Source organism: Halichoeres trimaculatus, unplaced genomic scaffold, assembly GCF_033239565.1.
Source record: "Halichoeres trimaculatus isolate MK-OKI-2021-1 unplaced genomic scaffold, fHalTri1.1 fHalTri1_scaffold_87, whole genome shotgun sequence".
Taxonomy (NCBI): domain Eukaryota; kingdom Metazoa; phylum Chordata; class Actinopteri; order Labriformes; family Labridae; genus Halichoeres; species Halichoeres trimaculatus.
Genome location: NW_027437266.1, coordinates 42832 through 61004, shown reverse-complemented (window position 1 = coordinate 61004; position 18173 = coordinate 42832). Strand labels below are relative to the sequence as shown.

Sequence of the window (18173 nt, the reverse complement as noted above, 5' to 3'; positions counted from 1 at the left end):
ATAATAATAATAATAATAATTGGGTCAACATAGCACTTTTCTTTTTTGTCAATTTTTGTTTGTTTGGAAAGGCACATGTGACATAACATTGCTTTGGGGAAAGGGTACAGTATGCAGTAAACATTCCACACGTTCACTGTGGTTATGAAAACAATCATTGCCAATCCTTAGTTTTAATAGATTTAACAACAAGGAGAAGAGGTGAGCGGAGGAGGGGTCTGGCTCCGTTTCTTAACTTATCTGGAATGAGACACATCAACATTTTGACCTTTGCATCAACCCAAACCCAAACCTAAACCAGGTAGGTGGATTCACAAGAAACAAAACGTGGTCAGATTACAGAGATTAGGGGTTTCACGTACTTTGTCCAAAATGACCAAGTCCTGAAAAAGGATTCCCTTTGACCCTTCAAAGAAAATGACCACCACTCAAGACTGTAAATGTCCTGTACAATAGCAAGTCACTCTTCAATTGTAGGTGCCTGGGGTTTTAACCACTTTCTGGTGATTGTCTTTTTGCTTGCTGCCAAAAGCACAGCCAGCAGCGTTTTGTCTCTCAGAGTCCAGTTTTCAAAAGAAAAATCTCCCATATACAGGGCTTCCAACTTAAGAGGAACGTCCTCAGTAAAGATATGGTTCAAATGCTTCCACAGCTGCTCCCAAAACGCTTTGATCCATTGACAACTCCAAAAAATAGGACAGTGATTTGCATCTTTTTTTTGTCCCACAGAGTCTCCAGCAGGTGTCTCCATTGTTCTGAAGTTTTTCCTGGGCTGGGGTTACCAAAAAACATCTACCAATGTTTTTCCAGCAGAATTCCCTCCATGTGTTGGAGGTTGAGCTCATCCATTGTAACTTCAAATCTTTTCCCAGCTTTCACTTGAAATGGATACGTTTCCCTCCTTCTCCCACTCATTTCCTATATAGTTTGTATCACCCTGTTTAGATAGCAAAATACCGTCATATAGTTTAGAAATGAGCTTTGTACAGTGTGAGCCTGTTTCAACACAGTTAGAAACACACTGAGGGATTCTCAATCAGATTTTCCCACTTTTCTTTCAAGTTTTGATTCAAAGAAGTTCTAACCTGTAAATATCGCTGGAAGTCATCTTTTTCTAAACCATGAGATTTTTCAAGTTCCTCAAAACTCTGAAACATCCCTTTCTGAATAAAAGTGTAACAGGTGCTCAAGCCTTTTGAGACCCAAGCCCTAAATCTGCCATCAATCCTATTTGACTCTAAGGCTCAAGTATTTGAGTCCCATTCCCTAACCCACATGTTTTGGTGATCCTTTTCCAGGAAGATAAAACTGTGAGGAACACAGTTCAATCAGATAGGGCTCCGTTACTCTTTATTTTAGCTCTTGGTTTATTGTACAAAGCAGCAATTACATCAATTAGGGCAGTGTTTCCCAATCCTGGTCCTGGGGGACCCCCCTGCCCTGCACCTTTTAGATGTTACCCCACTCCAGCACACCTGATTCAAATGAATGGCTCGTTATCAGGCTCCAGCAGAGCTCGATGACGAGCTGATCGTTTGAATCAGGTGTGTTGGAGTGGGGAACATAAAAAAAACATGCGGGGCAGGGGGGTCCACAGGACCAGGATTGGGAAACACCGCATTAGGGTCTGGTGGAATCCAAATTTAGGCATTACTTTATAACAAAAGGTCCATGAGACCCAGTCAAATGCCTTCTCTGCATCCAAACTCAGCACAAGGGTTTCTAATCTTTGTTGCATTGAACGGTCCAGAACATGTCAAGTTTTCCTGATGTTGCCCTGAGTCTGTCTCTGTCTGATAAACTCCATTCTAGTCGACTTTTTTTAGCCGCCTAAATTGACCTCTTCATTTTAGGCTACTTAATGCAGCTCTTGACTTGAAGCCTTGAAATAGCTCAAATTGACCTCCTCATTCTGGACTACTTCTGCCACATTCGTAAGATGTGCTCCACAAACAAAGACTCATTCATGTCATTGTCACATTGAGCTGGTGTATTGAGCTATTATTGTGGCAAAATGATTTGTGTGTGGGTCAGTGCATCCACACATATGTGAACTGATCCACAAATGTGTGGACTGATTCACAAATCTGTCAAATATTTACAAATGTGTGCACAAATCCACAAACGTTTGAACTGATTCACAAATAAAAATGTAGCCTGAAATGGCTGAAAAGTCTAATTTTTTTTGTTTGTTTGTTTTACAAGACCTAAAAATCCACACAAATCATCGGCTACAACTGAGGCAGTGTGGATTGCAAAGTGGCTGAGGCGTGGTGCTACAATAATTGCGCCATACCTGGCAGCCTGCGCCTGGGAGCTTGAGCTCAGGGCAAAGTGATCCGCCTCTCACAGACGGATTCCTTCTATTTTTCTCATTTGCAGATCACTGGCCCTGCAGGACTGTAGCAAACATCACGTGCACACAGACAGTCCATCGGGAGGCCCGCCTCAGTCGTAACGATGACAACAATGATAGGATTTTATAAAACACCCAGACTTTTCAGCCATTTAAGAATATCTATCTATTTGCAAAGCAGTTTAAACATTTCTGGATTTGCAAAGACATTTGTGGATATTTGACACATTTGCAAATCTGTTTACACCTTTGTGTAAACAAACATTGGGGATGCATTTACACAGGCTAATCATTTGTTACAACAATAGCTCCATACTGGTGCAAAAACTGATCATTTGATGGGTTTTTGGCAAAGTATGTTTTGGGGGTTTGTAGTGCCACTTTATGTAATAACCCCCCCCCCCCCCCCCCCCCCATTGTAATAATGTGATCAATTTTCAATTCACCATGTAATAACGCTGCATTTTGGTCTACAATTTTTGAGCTCAGTGCATAATAAACTCCTCTGCGTTACGTCGTTCATTCTGACAGCGTGCATCCATCAGTAAATACAATATGCAGGCGTTGCACTTTTCCATGAAGAAAATGTAAGAATTATGTGCATTATGTAACAAACCACCAAAATGGATGTCTTCATTAGAGGAAAAAAAAACAGATCATCAAAAAGATATTAACTTAAAGTAACCAGCATCAAGGGTGGATATAATTTCATTTGAAAAAACTAGTGACGACGCCTCATTGGTCAAATCTAAATCAAACTCCACTGACTGGCACCAAGCCCCAGGAGCGTCAGGGGGGCATCAGGTGTTGGCAGGCCATTTGGGTACCTCTCAGCCAGCCCCCCGGGCAGCCACACTTAGCCCCGGACCGCCTGGACCACCGGGACCACCCGAGGCCCTGCGTGACTTCTGCACCTCTCGGCCCTGTGCACCCACACTTAAGCATCCCCCCTCTGCTGACTACACCAAACGGCCACGGCCCTGAAAGACCTCGCGCCCTTGGTAGGAGAAATTCCTATCATTTTAGTTTTACCCGTTGGTAGGTGCCTTGCCCACCTCTCAGCCCTCCAGGCACCCACACTTACAATATATTTCTGATGGTATAACGTTTTCTTTTCTTTATTTATTTTTTTAAATTAAAATTGAGATATCTATTTGGCTGGTTTGTTGCATAATGCACCTAATTCTTACATTTTCTTGATTTAAAAAAAATAAAACACCTGCATTTTGTAATGACTGATGCAATATGTCTGAATGTGTTACATGATGCAGCAAAGTTGATCACATACATTTAAAACACTATAAAACAGAATGTGTCAGATTATTACAAAATGCTGTTTTTTACATAATGAATTGAAAATGTATGACATCATTACAGCACGGGGCGTTATTACATAATGTGGCACCACAGGTTCATTGGTAAAGAGCTTCATGGGTGTGTGGGAAAATGGGGTGTGCTTGAGGAACTGGGCAGAGTGTGTGTGCTTGAGGAACTGGGCAGTGTGTGTGTGCTTGAGGAACTGGGCAGTGTGTGTGTGCTTGAGGAACAGGGCAGTGTGTGTGTGCTTGAGGAACTGCGCAGTGTGTCTGTGCTTGAGGAACTGGGCAGTGTGTGTGTGCTTGAGGAACTGGGCAGTGTGTGTGTGCTTGAGGAACCGGGCAGTGTGTCTGTGCTTGAGGAACTGGTTCTGAGCTTTTATCCACAGTTTTTAGACTCAGTCAGTTTCTTCTGTTCAAAACTTTTTCCTCGGCCTTGGGAAAACTCTTCCACACGGCACCGAAGAGGCTGGAGTGCACAGAGAGTGTGTATCCACTTTACACAGGTCAGGGTGAACTGTTTCCCAGAGTACCAGCTGCTCAAACTGGGCGTAGCATCCCAATCTTCTGCTGCAGCAGGATCTACAGAGCCCAGACCTCTGGAGCTGAACCCTGGTTCTGTTCGCTGCTCTAGATCTGGATCACCTGAGGAGACCATGTCTCTGGAGTCACATGACACACAATATCTTGTTGACAGCACACCGTGCAAAAGAACACTCACCTATTGGGAGTGAAAGCATACTCACAGGTTTGTCTGTCAGGTGTTTGTCATATGTCACCTCACTTGGTTTCATGTCTTCACTTCCCTCCTTTGTTTCTCTGCAGATGGAAACCTTGTGACAGAAGAAAGAAAACTTTCATGGAGCATCAGCAGCACATGTACACTGATCCGGACTACACGTTGCATGTCATACCTGCATTTACTGCAGCGTTTGCATTCACTGGAACAGTTGTGGCCGTAAGCTCAAGTGGTTTGTGGTAACGCTGCACCGAAGTCTGCTCTGGTCCCAGCTCAGGACCGTACATTTCACCCACTTGATGAGCTTGAAAGAGCTCAACCGTTGCTGCTCAGTGTTTTTGTGCGCCGATGCTCCAGCAGTGTTTTCCACGCTGGCTGACGGCTGTTGGTGCTGATAGTTTGGGCTTTTCCTGAAGCAGGCGGTATCCTGTTGTACTGCAGGTCCATCCCTGTGTTTTTCATCCACTCAGGAGCCTTGGAGGCAGGGGACAGCCAGCGGGAGACAAGATGCCGTACTTTGATGCCTTTCCTCACAACATTTGATTTTCTTCAAATGAGAACTTACCTCAAATAGGCGCTGAACAGTGTTTCCTACATTGCGCTTTGCAGAGCGCCTGTGCTCGGGTTGTTCTTCCGTCTCTGTGTCGGGAACATCTGCTCTCACAAGTTTGACGTCTTCAGGTTGTTTGACTTTGTATCTTTGTCATTTTCAAATTGGCTGTGAATCTATCGCTACACTATGTCATATTGGAGTGTTAAATCACACACTTCTTCTGTTTGATGTGTTTGATGCTTCTTGCTTTTTGTTGCTTTGCCTAATTTTAGCCCGCCACCACCCCCCCTCATCGGAGGACAAATAACTTTATTCCATGCTACGCTTTCAGACCGTCTCTTTTCCTCATTGAATCATTAAGTCCTGTTTTGAATGTATTTGTTTCCAGACTCATATTTGTTAAGATGGAAATTTATCAGGTCAGATCATGACAGACATTATTTATTTAGAACTATTTTTAAGACTAATATCAAAGAGAAAAGTGGTTGAATTAAAACTGTGGAAGACAGAAAGTCATCACAGCTGCACCAGCGTGGAATGTAACAATAATAATAGTAATAAAAAGGACAATCAGCATTTTGTAGTGTAACTCATAAATGAAGGTCAGATCAAACTGGGTTATCAAGTTCAATATGAGCTGAATTCATCTTTCCCTACCTATGATCATGTGTCCTATGATCTTTGATTATTTGATCATTTTTTACATTGTTTTTCAATTTATTGACATGTTATTTGATTGTGTGTGTCTCACAGCACACACTGCAGCTTTCTTCCTTTGTTGTTGTTTTTGTGGTTGTTGTTTTTTTTTTATTTTTGGCCCGCCACCACCCCCCCTCTTCGGAGGACAAATAACTTTATTCTACATTAAAAGAACTATTTAGACTTTATCCTTTTTTTTGTGTTCTAAGATGATTATTGTGATTTTTGGAAAAAAATGTATTCAATAAATTGAACACCTTTTGTGGACAACACATTAGCCACTAACTTATCTAATCAAATAAAGGTTCAAAAAATGCTTTGATTTAAAAGATATACATAAATAATTTTATGTGTTTTGTCCAACGTTTAACTTTTACCCTGCCACCACCCCCCCTCATCGGAGGACAAATAACTTTGTTCTAAACTTTGTAATAACTATTCTAGGTTTTTAATGTTTTTTTTTTAATTATCATAATCAAATTATTTTTTTCTTTAATTGTTTTTTCTTTTTTTTTTTGTGAAAATTTAAATGATTATTTGAAAAAATTTAACTGCTTAAATGTTAACTTTTACCCTGCCACCACCCCCCCTCATCGGAGGACAAATAACTTTGTTCTACATTAGTTTTACTTTAAAACAAACATTCTAGCATTTGATGTTTGTTTTTGTTTCATTAATATTAAAGTATTATTATTATCATTATCAAATATCATTATTATTATTATTATTATTAATATTATAACTATTATCTTAATTATTTTGTGAAACAATTTTTTATCATCATTATTATTATTATTATTATTATTTTATTGTTACTATTTTAATGATTTTTATGAAACAATGTAACTGCTTAAATGTTTACTTTTACCCTGCCAACACCCCCCCTCACCGGAGGACAAATAACTTTGTTCTAAACTTTGAAACAATTATTCTGGGTTTTTAATGTTTTTATTATCATTATAATTATTATCATTATTATCAAATTATTTTTGTTTTTAATTGTTTTTTTTTTTTTTGTGAAAATTTAAATGATTATGTGAAACAATTTAACTGCTTAAATGTTTACTTTTACCCTGCCACCACCCCCCCTCACCGGAGGACAAATAACTTTGTTCTACATTAGTTTTACTTTAAAACAACTATTCTAGCTTTAAGTGCCGTTTTCTATTTTGTTCTTTTTTTTTTCATCATCATTATTATTAATATTATTATTTTATTGTTACTATTTTAATGATTTTTATGAAACAATGTAACTGCTTAAATGTTTACTTTTACCCTGCCACCACCCCCCCTCACCGGAGGACAAATAACTTTGTTCTAAACTTTGAAACAATTATTCTGGGTTTTTAATGTTTTTATTATCATTATTATTATTATCATTATTATCAAATTATTTTTGTCTTTAATTGTTTTTTTTTTTTTTTTTTTTGTGAAAATTTAAATGATTATGTGAAACAATTTAACTGCTTAAATGTTAACTTTTACCCTGCCACCACCCCCCCTCACAGGAGGACAAATAACTTTGTTCTACATTATATTAATTTGAAATAACTATTCTAGGTTATTTAATCTATTTATGATTTTTTTTTTGATTGATTTTTGTAAATAATTGAAGTGTTTAAATGTTGAGTGTGTTTTTTAATTGTTTGATGAAACGTGTGCGCACTAAATAATCCAAATACTTACCAAATCCTTACCTCTTCTCCTTGGCTGGGTTTCTCCTGGAACCCTTACCTGGTCTTGCCGCTGATCTTCTCCTCCAAGATTTTCTGCTTCTCCTGCAGCTCCCTCCTCTTCCTCTGCTGCCTGCCTGTGTGAAGCTCCTTGATGACAGGATCGTCCTCTGAAAGAAACACAACGTTCGAGGTCACTTTTGAGTGAAGCTGAGAGCTCGTCTGAATTTGGCAGAGTTTTGATCAAATCAAATCTTTTCCTCATCAGAGAAATGTAAAAAAAAACAACAAGGTTTGAAAGTTGCTTTCTTACCCCTGGCCTGGATCTTGGCCTCCTTCTTCTGGCTCCTGGTGATGGCCTTGAGGACCTGGTTCCTCTGGTGCTCCAGGAGGCGCAGTTTCAGTCTTGAAAACAGGCTTCTGTTTTGAGGAGGTTGCTGACTTTCCTCTTCCTCCTGTTCCCCAGAGTGTGCCTGTCCTCCACATTTCTCCTCCTCCTCCTCTTCATCCAGTCTCAGTCTCTCCTTTGCCTCCTCCAGTTTCAGGCTCTTCTTCTCCTCCTCCTCATCAAGTCTCTCCTCTTCCTCCAGTCTCAGTCTCTCCTCCTCCTTCTCCTGTCTCAGTCTTTTCTGTCTTTGTCTTCTCTCCTCCTCCTCCTCCTCCAGTCTGGGTCTGTTTCTTTCATACACCTCCTTCTCCTTTCTTAGCTCCTGTCTTAGCTTCCTGAACTCCTCCTCAGTCCGACTGACCTGTCTCAGTAATTTCTCTCTTTGTTCTCCTCTTTCCAAACTTACCTGTCTCTCTCTCTCCTCCTTCTTCAGCCCCTGTCGCTCCCTCTCCTCCTCTTTCTGTCTCAGTCTCTCCTCCTCCTCTTTCAGTCTCAGTCTCTCCTTTTTCTCCTCCAGTCTAAGTCTCCTCTTCTCCTCTCTCAGTCTCTTCTCCTCCTCTTTCTGTCTCAGTCTCACCTCCTCTTCTTTCAGTCTCAGTCTCTCCTCCTCCTCTTTCAGTCTCAGTCTCTTCTCCTCCTTCTCCAGCCTCAGTCTCTCCTCGTACTCTTTCAGTCTCCGGCTCTCCTCTTCCTTTTCCTGTCTCACTCTCTCCTCCTCCTCCTCCAGTCTCAGCCTCTCCTCCTCCTCCTCCCTCAGTCTCAGTCTGTTTCTTTCATACAGCTCCTTTTCCTTCTTCAGGTCATGTATGGCCTTTCTTAGCTCCTCCTCAGTCAGAATCACCTCCTCCACCCGTCTCAGTAATTTCTCTCTTTGTTCTCTCCCTCTTTCCAAACTTACCTGTGTCTCTCTTTCCTCCTTCTTCAGTCTCAGTCTCTCCTCCTCCTCCTTCTTCAGTCTCAGTCTCTCCTCCTCCTCCTTCTTCAGTCTCAGTCTCTCCTCCTCCTCCTGCAGTCCCAGTATTTCAGCTCTCGGTGTTCTCCTTCTTTCCAAACCTACCCATCTCTCTCTTTCTTCTCTCTTCTTCAGTTTCAACCTCTTCTTCTCCTCCTCCAGTCTCAGTCTCAGCTTCTCCCTCTCCTCTGGCTCCTGGCTCTGTCTCCTCTCCCTCCTCCTCATCCTGGCCGTACCTACCCTTCTGTCTTCCTCCTCCTCCGACTCCCATCTCTCCCTCCTCCTCATCCTGGCCATACCTACCCCTCTGACTTCCTCCTCCTCCCCCGACTCCCATCTCTCCCATCTCTCCTCCTGTCTCCTTCTCCTCTCCCTCCTCCTCATCCTGGCCAGTCTTACCCTTCCGTCTTGCTCCTCTTGTCTCAGTGTCTCCTCCAACTCCCATCTCTCCCTCTCCTCTCGCTCCTGACTCCGTCTCCTCTCCTCCCTCCTCATCCTGGCCAGTCTTACCCTTCTCTCTTCCTCCTCCTGTCTCAGTGTCTCCTCCAACTCCCATCTCTCCCTCTCCTCTCGCTCCTGGCGCTGTCTCATCTCCCTCCTCCTCATCTGGGCTATACTTACCTTTCTCTCTACCTCCATCACCTCCTGTCTCAGCGTCTCCTCCAAATCCCATCTCTCCCTCTCCTCTCGCTCCTGGCTGTGTCTCCTCTCCCTGCTCCTCAGGCCGCTCATACTTACCTTTCTCTCCACCTCCTCCTGCTCCTGTCTCAGGCTCTCCATACTTTTGATCTCTCTCCACAAGCCTCTCCCGCCTCTCTCTTCTCCTCCTCTCCTCTGCTCCTCTCTCCTCCCGGTCATGCTTTGAATCAGTTTGTTTTGCTTCTCGCGTCAGTATTCTGAAACATCAATTTATCAGAATATTTGTTTAGTTACAAAATAAAACCAAAATACCCTTTGTTTTATTTCACATCTTAAAGTCATTTATCTCTTCATGGTCATTTACTGTTTACAACTGATTGTTTGTATTGGATTGAATATTTATGGGGAAGTGACAACATGAAGGACCATGTGATTTTAGTTCTGACTAATAAACTCTGTTCAAATAGTAGTGAGGGCTATAATAACAGCAAAATCTGACATTTTGCTGCTGCTGCTGTGACTCCTGAATTTCCCCTCGGGATAATCGAAACGTGTCCTCTTCTATTCTAGTGACTTTGACACCAGTACAAAGCATGATATTCACATCTCTTTGCAAACAACAGGATCAAGTCTTGTCATATTTGTATCACAGAAACAGTCCCAAAGACACGTCAGCACATTTAAAAAATATGACCTGGACAGACATGTAAAACTGTAGTCAAGTTATCTTTGTGGCCCATAGCTGTACACTCATATGGTCTCCTCGATCAATGTTTAACTGTTTAGCGCTGTGCTGCAGCATGTTATGGCTGAAACATTAGCCGAAAACTGTGAAAACAGATGAAAAACTAGCTTGTGTTGCCATAGCAGCGGCCTTGCGACCACCGAGTTCGCACGGCAGAAATCGTCCTGTTTACACTCACTTAAACCAAATTAATTCATATGAATGCATGAAAAGAAAAATAAACCAATACCGAGGTAACTTTGGTGGTTTACAGACAAAAATCGTCTTTCTTTCAACACACGTCTGAAGCATTACCTTGGTTTTGTTCAACTTCAAAGTATACTTGTAACACAACGATGCGGACAATGTCGCAGCTGAAACTATCAAAGCTAAAAACTGGATTTTAACGTGAAATTCACACTGAGATTTACAATCGGAAAAGTAATTAAGCACCCCTTTTAGACTATTTATGAGCAAAGATCCGTTTCGCCCCAACGGATGATTTAAACTCTGTCAAACCTTTTGAGAGCGTCACAAATCTCAATAAAAGCCAGCAATCGCCATAACCTTTGGTGTTATTCGTTAAATTAGTTCAGATAACTGCTGACAGACATGTGTTCAGTGACAGTAAAGACGCAGAATATTTACGTAAATAAAAGAAAGATAATCCTTCATCCATCGTGTTATGATTAGAGCTAACAGTGTACTGTTTAATGGCTATTTAAATGATCTGTTAAAAGATAAACAGAGCTAGCATGTGCTGCGGTATTTTATGGCTAAAACATTAGCCGAAAACTGTGAAAACAGATGAAAAACTAGCTTGTGTTGCCATAGCAGCGGCCTTGCGACCACCGAGTTCGTGCGGCAGAAATCGTCCTGTTTACACTCACTAATACCAAATCAATTCATATAAATGCATGGACATAAAAGATAAACCAATACCGAGTTAACTTTGGTAGCTTCAAGACAAAAATCGTCTTTCTTTTAACGCATATCTGAAGCATTACCTTGTTTTTGTTCAACTTCCGAGTACACTTTCAACACAACGGTGCGGGCAATGTCGCAGCTGAAACTATCAAAGCTAAAAACTGTATTCTAACTTGAAATTCACACTGAGATTTACAATCGGAAATGAATTGAAGCAGCCCTTTTAGTCTTGTTGTGATCAAAGGTCCGTTTCACCCCAAGGGGTGATTTAAACTCTGTCAAACCTTTCAAAAAGTCACAGATCTCAACAAGAAATACATAAATACATGCATGAAACACACAATATGAAACCTGTTACGATTAAAAATGCATTTTATTGAGTTGTGCTTAAGCTAGCCAAGCTTTAGCAGGAAAAACTGCAACATACCTCTCCAAGTGCCTTGGTGAAAAAGGCGGAAGGAACGTCCAGCTTGATTTTATACCCCGATGAATTCACAGATTCTAGAATTCATCTGCACCAATCAAATTCAGACGCAACCCGTGCGTCCCTGACGTTTTGACAATAAACAAAATAATACAAAATATTAAAACGGGTGATAAAAGTCCAAATTATTAACCCTCCGATGCCTGCTGGAAATTTAAAAAAATTATCCTTTTTTTTTTTTTTTTCCTTGGTAAGAATTGATTATTTTCCCAAAATTTTCACACGTCGACTCCAGTGGTTTACATACGTCGACGCTTTCAGCATAAACACGACTTGATGTAAAAATGAATCAAACTTTTGATAACCATGAAATAAAATACAAACACAATTTTCATTGAGTAGAAATTGAGAGTTTTGATCCGGTAATTCAGAGGTTGAAAGTGGGATAAGCGGCTCTCTTTTATTGAACTCGGGATGAACGAAGCCCATCCCGACCGTAGGAGGGCGGTATGGGGCCGACTTTTCTTATTGGCTGTGAAATAACGCTGGGATGAAGAAGACTACGTGAACCTATCAACACTTGGAGGAGAGGGCTGACACAGGAGGAGAGGTGAGACTGCTGACATCTTTATCATTGTTTAATCAACAATGCACTGGACCAATACTTGAAAGTCTACTGTAAACACGGGTATTCCCAAGCGATAAAGCGAGGTTACGTCCTGAGCTGTTACTGTACACTACTTTGTATTGTTTTAATCTAGTTTAAACCATGTTTCCCGCCCCTAGCAATCACTTATCAAGTTCTCCACCTCAGACAGCTGGAGAGGCAGAAGGTGTGGAGGTAGGGTTAGACTCAAGTGAAAGGAAATCCACAAATTTTAGCCAGATCATTTTTTACTGCTCACATAAAATGAAGGAGCCAGTTAAGTGATGGTAGGGTCGGGAATAAACATTAACAGAGGTTTGCTTTAAAGATTCAGTGTGTATTTACCAGAACAGACTGAAGGCAGCAACTTCAGAAAATATAAACAAGTCATTTTAAAAGAGCGTAATCTCCAAATAATATGGTTCATGTGTAAACTTTGGGTGATTTTTATGTCCCCACAAACAGCAGATCCCCTTCATGTTTCTACAGTAACACAGAGCACACAAACTCCTGACATACCTACACATTTTTCTATTCAGACCAAAATGCACTGATTGAAACATTTTCTAAAGACAGAACTGTCATTTTGCACATTTGAATATCTTTAATTATTTTAACAATTAATTATTATCTATAATTAAGTTTTGACTTCAAAAAATGTCTTCACTTTGCTCAGAATTTGTTACATTTTCACACTGCGGCTGTGATGATCCCATTTCACATCTGTTCACAGGTGTTCTTCTGTCATTCATGGATTGTAGCCGTCATCCGTCCTTTGGTCGTTCTTCCTCTGTGTAGGCAACGTGGAGACCACTGAGGGGGAGAAGTAGCCAGCGTTCAGCACTCAACTGCTTGACTGTTTTGAGTTCACCAGCTGAGAAAGCAAAGTGCTCCACGTATTTCCAAACTGTCAATGTGAACACGCGTACGCTCTCCAGATAGACAGTGGAAGTAAAGAAGTGATTTGAGACGCAGTCTCTCTGCTGTTTCTCAGTGGTTTGCAAAGCACATAGAGCACAACACTGATTTGTTTTTTAGATCAGCAGAAAGTGATCCAGTTCTCTCTGGGAACCAAGCTTTGATTTTTCCAGCTTCTGTGAGAGCCAGGCCAAAGTGAGGCTGTACAGGCTGTACAGGCTGTACAGGCTGTACAGGCTGTGGACACTTTTTTTTCTTTTGACTTCTCAAAAAATGGCTTCGTCCTACCAGGGGCGCGACGTTCTTTTGGGACGAGCTAAGTGGTGTAGTTGGCGGAGGGGGGGGTTAAGTCTGGGTTCCCTGGGACCCAGTGGAGAGCAGGGCGGGGGGGGGGGGGGTTCCCTGGGACTCAGTGGAGAGCAGGGCAGGGGGTTGGGTTCCCCGGGACCTGCCGGAGAGCAAGGCCCCGAGGGAGAGCGGGGGCTAAAGGTGTGGCTGCCAGGGGCGGGAGACTTGGCCCCCGACCCGCCTAGGGTTGGGCCGGGGCCCGCGGGCTGGGGTGCATGGGTTACATTCATTCTCAGTTAGCGCACTTTACAAATCAACCAACAACTTCACACATTTTCTTTCTTCTCCACAAAAACAAGCCGCAAAGTCAAATCACTCCTGGATTAACAACGCCTTCAAATCAGCTTTGCTGCTTTCTTTAAGCTGTCGCATCCTTGTCAATGTCAGTCTGTCTATTTCTCTCAGCCATCTCACACTTGCCATCTTTTCTTAGCTGTGGACTACCCATCGTGCCCCGGAGGACATCCCCAGAGGACATCCCCAGAGGACATCCCCAGAGGACATCCCCAGAGGACATCCCCGTGTGTCTCAGTCACTCTCCAAATCACCTCCAGCTGGACCACCTGGATCTTTACCTCATACATTTCCCTCTCGCTTTAAAGCTACACTGACACATACACACAAGTGGAACAGAGCCAAACTTTCACTTTAATCTCACCTTATTATCTGCATCGACCCATGAGGAGTGCCATTCTGGAGACTGCAGGGATGCCAAACTCCTGCCATGGAGGGCCAAGAGGCTGCAGCTTTTCTTTCCAACCAACAACTCCACCAGCTGATTCCACTCATGACCTCACCTTCAAGCAGAGAGCAGGGACCAATCAGTGGAATCAGCTGCTGGAGTTCTTGCTTGGAAGGAAAAATAGTTGGCACCAGTTTGACATCCCTGCTCTCGAGCTTTCCGTTCTAACAAAAAGATCCCGTCTAGCTGCCTAAACCTTCCAAAGCAAACTAAAAACATGACAGGGGTATGAAAACTCTTTAGGCTGATACGCCCTAAGTCTCCTGATGTGTTTACCTGCAAGTTCAAAGCTTTTCTGTTGGTCTTTACTTTTTTCTCAGCTTATCTTTCAGCCTTTTCCCCTTCATTACAGATCAGGACTCCAGGGCTGGAGTAAGACATGCACCGAGTGATGTCGGGAACAGAAAATCAATTCAAGCGGCTCACATCAAATTAAACAGAGAAGATGGACCAGGACAGGGACTCAGGGGCGCTACTGGCTCAGGTGATCTGCTCTATTTCACAATAAAACAGCACACACAGACTCTGGCTGGTTAGTCAGACCAGGGAACCCTGAACTTTTCCGTCAGTGAACATCATAACAGTTGGTACCAGAGACCAGTGACCCTCTGCTGGGGGAGGACACCAGCAGACCAATCCAAAAACCATTCTGTCTGCACGCACATCAATAAACTCCTGTTCAATTCAGTTTTTACAACAATGAATAGAATCTTCATTTGTAAATAGTTTTGTATGTAGAATTCATTTTTCAGCCTATAAAACACCACTGAACTCAAATCAAACTGTCCTCTCAACTGCGAGCCTCATTTCTGCTTTTCTTTACAGGAAATGGGCCACCAGCTTTTCCCAGAGAAGGATGCAGAGTTACTGACCTGTCACATAGACTATGTAGATGTATGGAGGGTAGGGAAACTCTGTGTGTGTGTGTGTGTGTGTGTGTGTGTGTGTGTGTGTGTGTGTGTGTGTGTGTGTGTGTGTGTGTGTGTGTGTGTGTCCGGTTTCGCACTCTACTGGCAACTTTAGAGGACTGCAACAGTCAGCCTTGAGGTTTCATGTAGAGATGGAACATGGATGCGATATAGACTCCTAATCTGCATCATTTGCATCATTTGCAGCTTCAGTTCTCTGTTTATGTTTAAGCCAAAGTGTTTTAGGACAAACCAGAGTTTTGTACCTTTTTTATTTTCAGGAAGAAAACAATCAAGGCTTTATTTGCACATTTTTCTGTATTTATTCAAATCATCGATCATTTTCTGTTCTACACACACATTTACACAAGTGAGCACACACACGTTTCCTCATATGACTGTCGTGTTATGACTGTGCCTAAAAATCATCATTGAAATTGTTATTGAGTGATGAATAAAAAGTCAACCTTGTACGACTGTTCTCTGACTCTCTACGCAGGTTTTTTTTGAAGCAGCAGAATGAACACTGGGCACATACACAACATCCAAAATGACTGTTCAGACATTTCTTATCAAGGGTCCAAGTGAAAGCCGGGAAAAGCTCGTGTCAGCGCACGTCTGGGTTTTGATCAGGGTGAGTTGAGCAGCTTCCCCAGCAGAGCGGTGAGTGCATTAACGGGAATACTCACACGTGCTCTCTGGCTCTTCTAGCTGCAAACACAAGCTTTGACGCCGCCATGGTAACAGGGTCTCTGCTCGTACTCTTTGCAGGCTTTTCACTTTGCCACCGAACCCACCACCCAATGTCTGCTCATGTTGAGGAACGAGCGCTGGAAGAGAGCGTGGAGCATCCTGTATATTATGTGGACAGCGTGGCTCTGCCATTTACCATAGTTTTTGGTTATGAAGCCAAAATAGCTCAGTCACAGGCGCCTCCATTGCTAGCTGTTGTGCAGCCAGAGTCTGAGCAGTAGAGACTATGAGGGACTCGGTAGGAATCAGAGTGGAGACGGGTAAAAATAGATTTTTTTTTTCTCTTTTGACTTTAGAGTCTTATTTCTTCTTGGCTCTCCCTCCCGACATGTTTTACAATCCCCCAAAAACCCGCAGTAAGGAGCGTTAGAGTTGTTCAATTTTGCATTTTAATTCCCCCTTCTCCAGTTCCAAACTCCTTCTTCCTTCCTCTCTGTGGAGAAGCGCAAAACACAGCCCCAAAAAACAGTGTCTGGCTCCCATAAACATCTGATTTCTGAAATAAGGAACAAGTAGGGCTGTGCTATTTCTGTTACCTAGAATCCCAATTATACAACATGAAAAGTCATCCTAGAAGAGTCAGGACAAATGTTGGCATTCAGCTCAAACTCTCTTAAATGTACAGGAACAGTGGTGAACCTCCACAAACAAGAAGCACCTTATTCTGAGGTGTCTGAGAAAAACTCCATGTGTCCAAGCTTTGATGACGTTTCAATGATAATACCACTACTACTACTACTACTACTACTACTACTACTACTACTACTACTACTACTACGACTACTACTACTACTACTACTAATAATAATAATAATAATAATTGGGTCAACATAGCACTTTTCTTTTTTGTCAATTTTTGTTTGTTTGGAAAGGCACATGTGACATAACATTGCTTTGGGGAAAGGGTACAGTATGCAGTAAACATTCCACACGTTCACTGTGGTTATGAAAACAATCATTGCCAATCCTTAGTTTTAATAGATTTAACAACAAGGAGAAGAGGTGAGCGGAGGAGGGGTCTGGCTCCGTTTCTTAACTTATCTGGAATGAGACACATCAACATTTTGACCTTTGCATCAACCCAAACCCAAACCTAAACCAGGTAGGTGGATTCACAAGAAACAAAACGTGGTCAGATTACAGAGATTAGGGGTTTCACGTACTTTGTCCAAAATGACCAAGTCCTGAAAAAGGATTCCCTTTGACCCTTCAAAGAAAATGACCACCACTCAAGACTGTAAATGTCCTGTACAATAGCAAGTCACTCTTCAATTGTAGGTGCCTGGGGTTTTAACCACTTTCTGGTGATTGTCTTTTTGCTTGCTGCCAAAAGCACAGCCAGCAGCGTTTTGTCTCTCAGAGTCCAGTTTTCAAAAGAAAAATCTCCCATATACAGGGCTTCCAACTTAAGAGGAACGTCCTCAGTAAAGATATGGTTCAAATGCTTCCACAGCTGCTCCCAAAACGCTTTGATCCATTGACAACTCCAAAAAATAGGACAGTGATTTGCATCTTTTTTTTGTCCCACAGAGTCTCCAGCAGGTGTCTCCATTGTTCTGAAGTTTTTCCTGGGCTGGGGTTACCAAAAAACATCTACCAATGTTTTTCCAGCAGAATTCCCTCCATGTGTTGGAGGTTGAGCTCATCCATTGTAACTTCAAATCTTTTCCCAGCTTTCACTTGAAATGGATACGTTTCCCTCCTTCTCCCACTCATTTCCTATATAGTTTGTATCACCCTGTTTAGATAGCAAAATACCGTCATATAGTTTAGAAATGAGCTTTGTACAGTGTGAGCCTGTTTCAACACAGTTAGAAACACACTGAGGGATTCTCAATCAGATTTTCCCACTTTTCTTTCAAGTTTTGATTCAAAGAAGTTCTAACCTGTAAATATCGCTGGAAGTCATCTTTTTCTAAACCATGAGATTTTTCAAGTTCCTCAAAACTCTGAAACATCCCTTTCTGAATAAAAGTGTAACAGGTGCTCAAGCCTTTTGAGACCCAAGCCCTAAATCTGCCATCAATCCTATTTGACTCTAAGGCTCAAGTATTTGAGTCCCATTCCCTAACCCACATGTTTTGGTGATCCTTTTCCAGGAAGATAAAACTGTGAGGAACACAGTTCAATCAGATAGGGCTCCGTTACTCTTTATTTTAGCTCTTGGTTTATTGTACAAAGCAGCAATTACATCAATTAGGGCAGTGTTTCCCAATCCTGGTCCTGGGGGACCCCCCTGCCCTGCACCTTTTAGATGTTACCCCACTCCAGCACACCTGATTCAAATGAATGGCTCGTTATCAGGCTCCAGCAGAGCTCGATGACGAGCTGATCGTTTGAATCAGGTGTGTTGGAGTGGGGAACATAAAAAAAACATGCGGGGCAGGGGGGTCCACAGGACCAGGATTGGGAAACACCGCATTAGGGTCTGGTGGAATCCAAATTTAGGCATTACTTTATAACAAAAG

General features: G+C 42.2%; 1 protein-coding gene across 2 annotated transcripts; it reads right to left on the bottom strand.

Moving 5' to 3' along the window:
- Positions 1–7079: 7079 nt before the first annotated feature.
- LOC141786762 (uncharacterized) lies at positions 7080–14053 on the bottom strand. Of its 2 annotated transcripts, none has more exons than XM_074665276.1 (3): positions 13961–14053; positions 7650–9572; positions 7080–7506 (listed from the first exon to the last, which is right to left on the bottom strand). In XM_074665276.1, the coding sequence occupies exons 2-3, from the start codon at positions 9532–9534 to the stop codon at positions 7394–7396; spliced, it is 1998 nt and encodes a 665-aa protein (XP_074521377.1). In that variant the 5' UTR covers positions 9535–9572; positions 13961–14053; the 3' UTR covers positions 7080–7393. The 2 variants fall into 2 exon arrangements, with proteins under 2 accessions (XP_074521377.1, XP_074521378.1); XM_074665277.1 differs by lacking the exon at positions 13961–14053 and adding an exon at positions 11394–11471.
- Between the last annotated feature and the right edge of the window lie 4120 nt (positions 14054–18173).

What these genes read in the sequence shown, in the direction of transcription:
- LOC141786762 (XM_074665276.1), bottom strand. Translation starts at nt 9,534, where the DNA reads ATGACCGGGAGGAGAGAGGAGCAGAGGAGAGGAGGAGAAGAGAGAGGC. An exon ending in GGCCAAGATCCAGGCCAGGG is followed by an intron (nt 7,507 to 7,649) that starts GTAAGAAAGCAA and finishes TGTTTCTTTCAG; the next exon opens with AGGACGATCCTGTCATCAAG.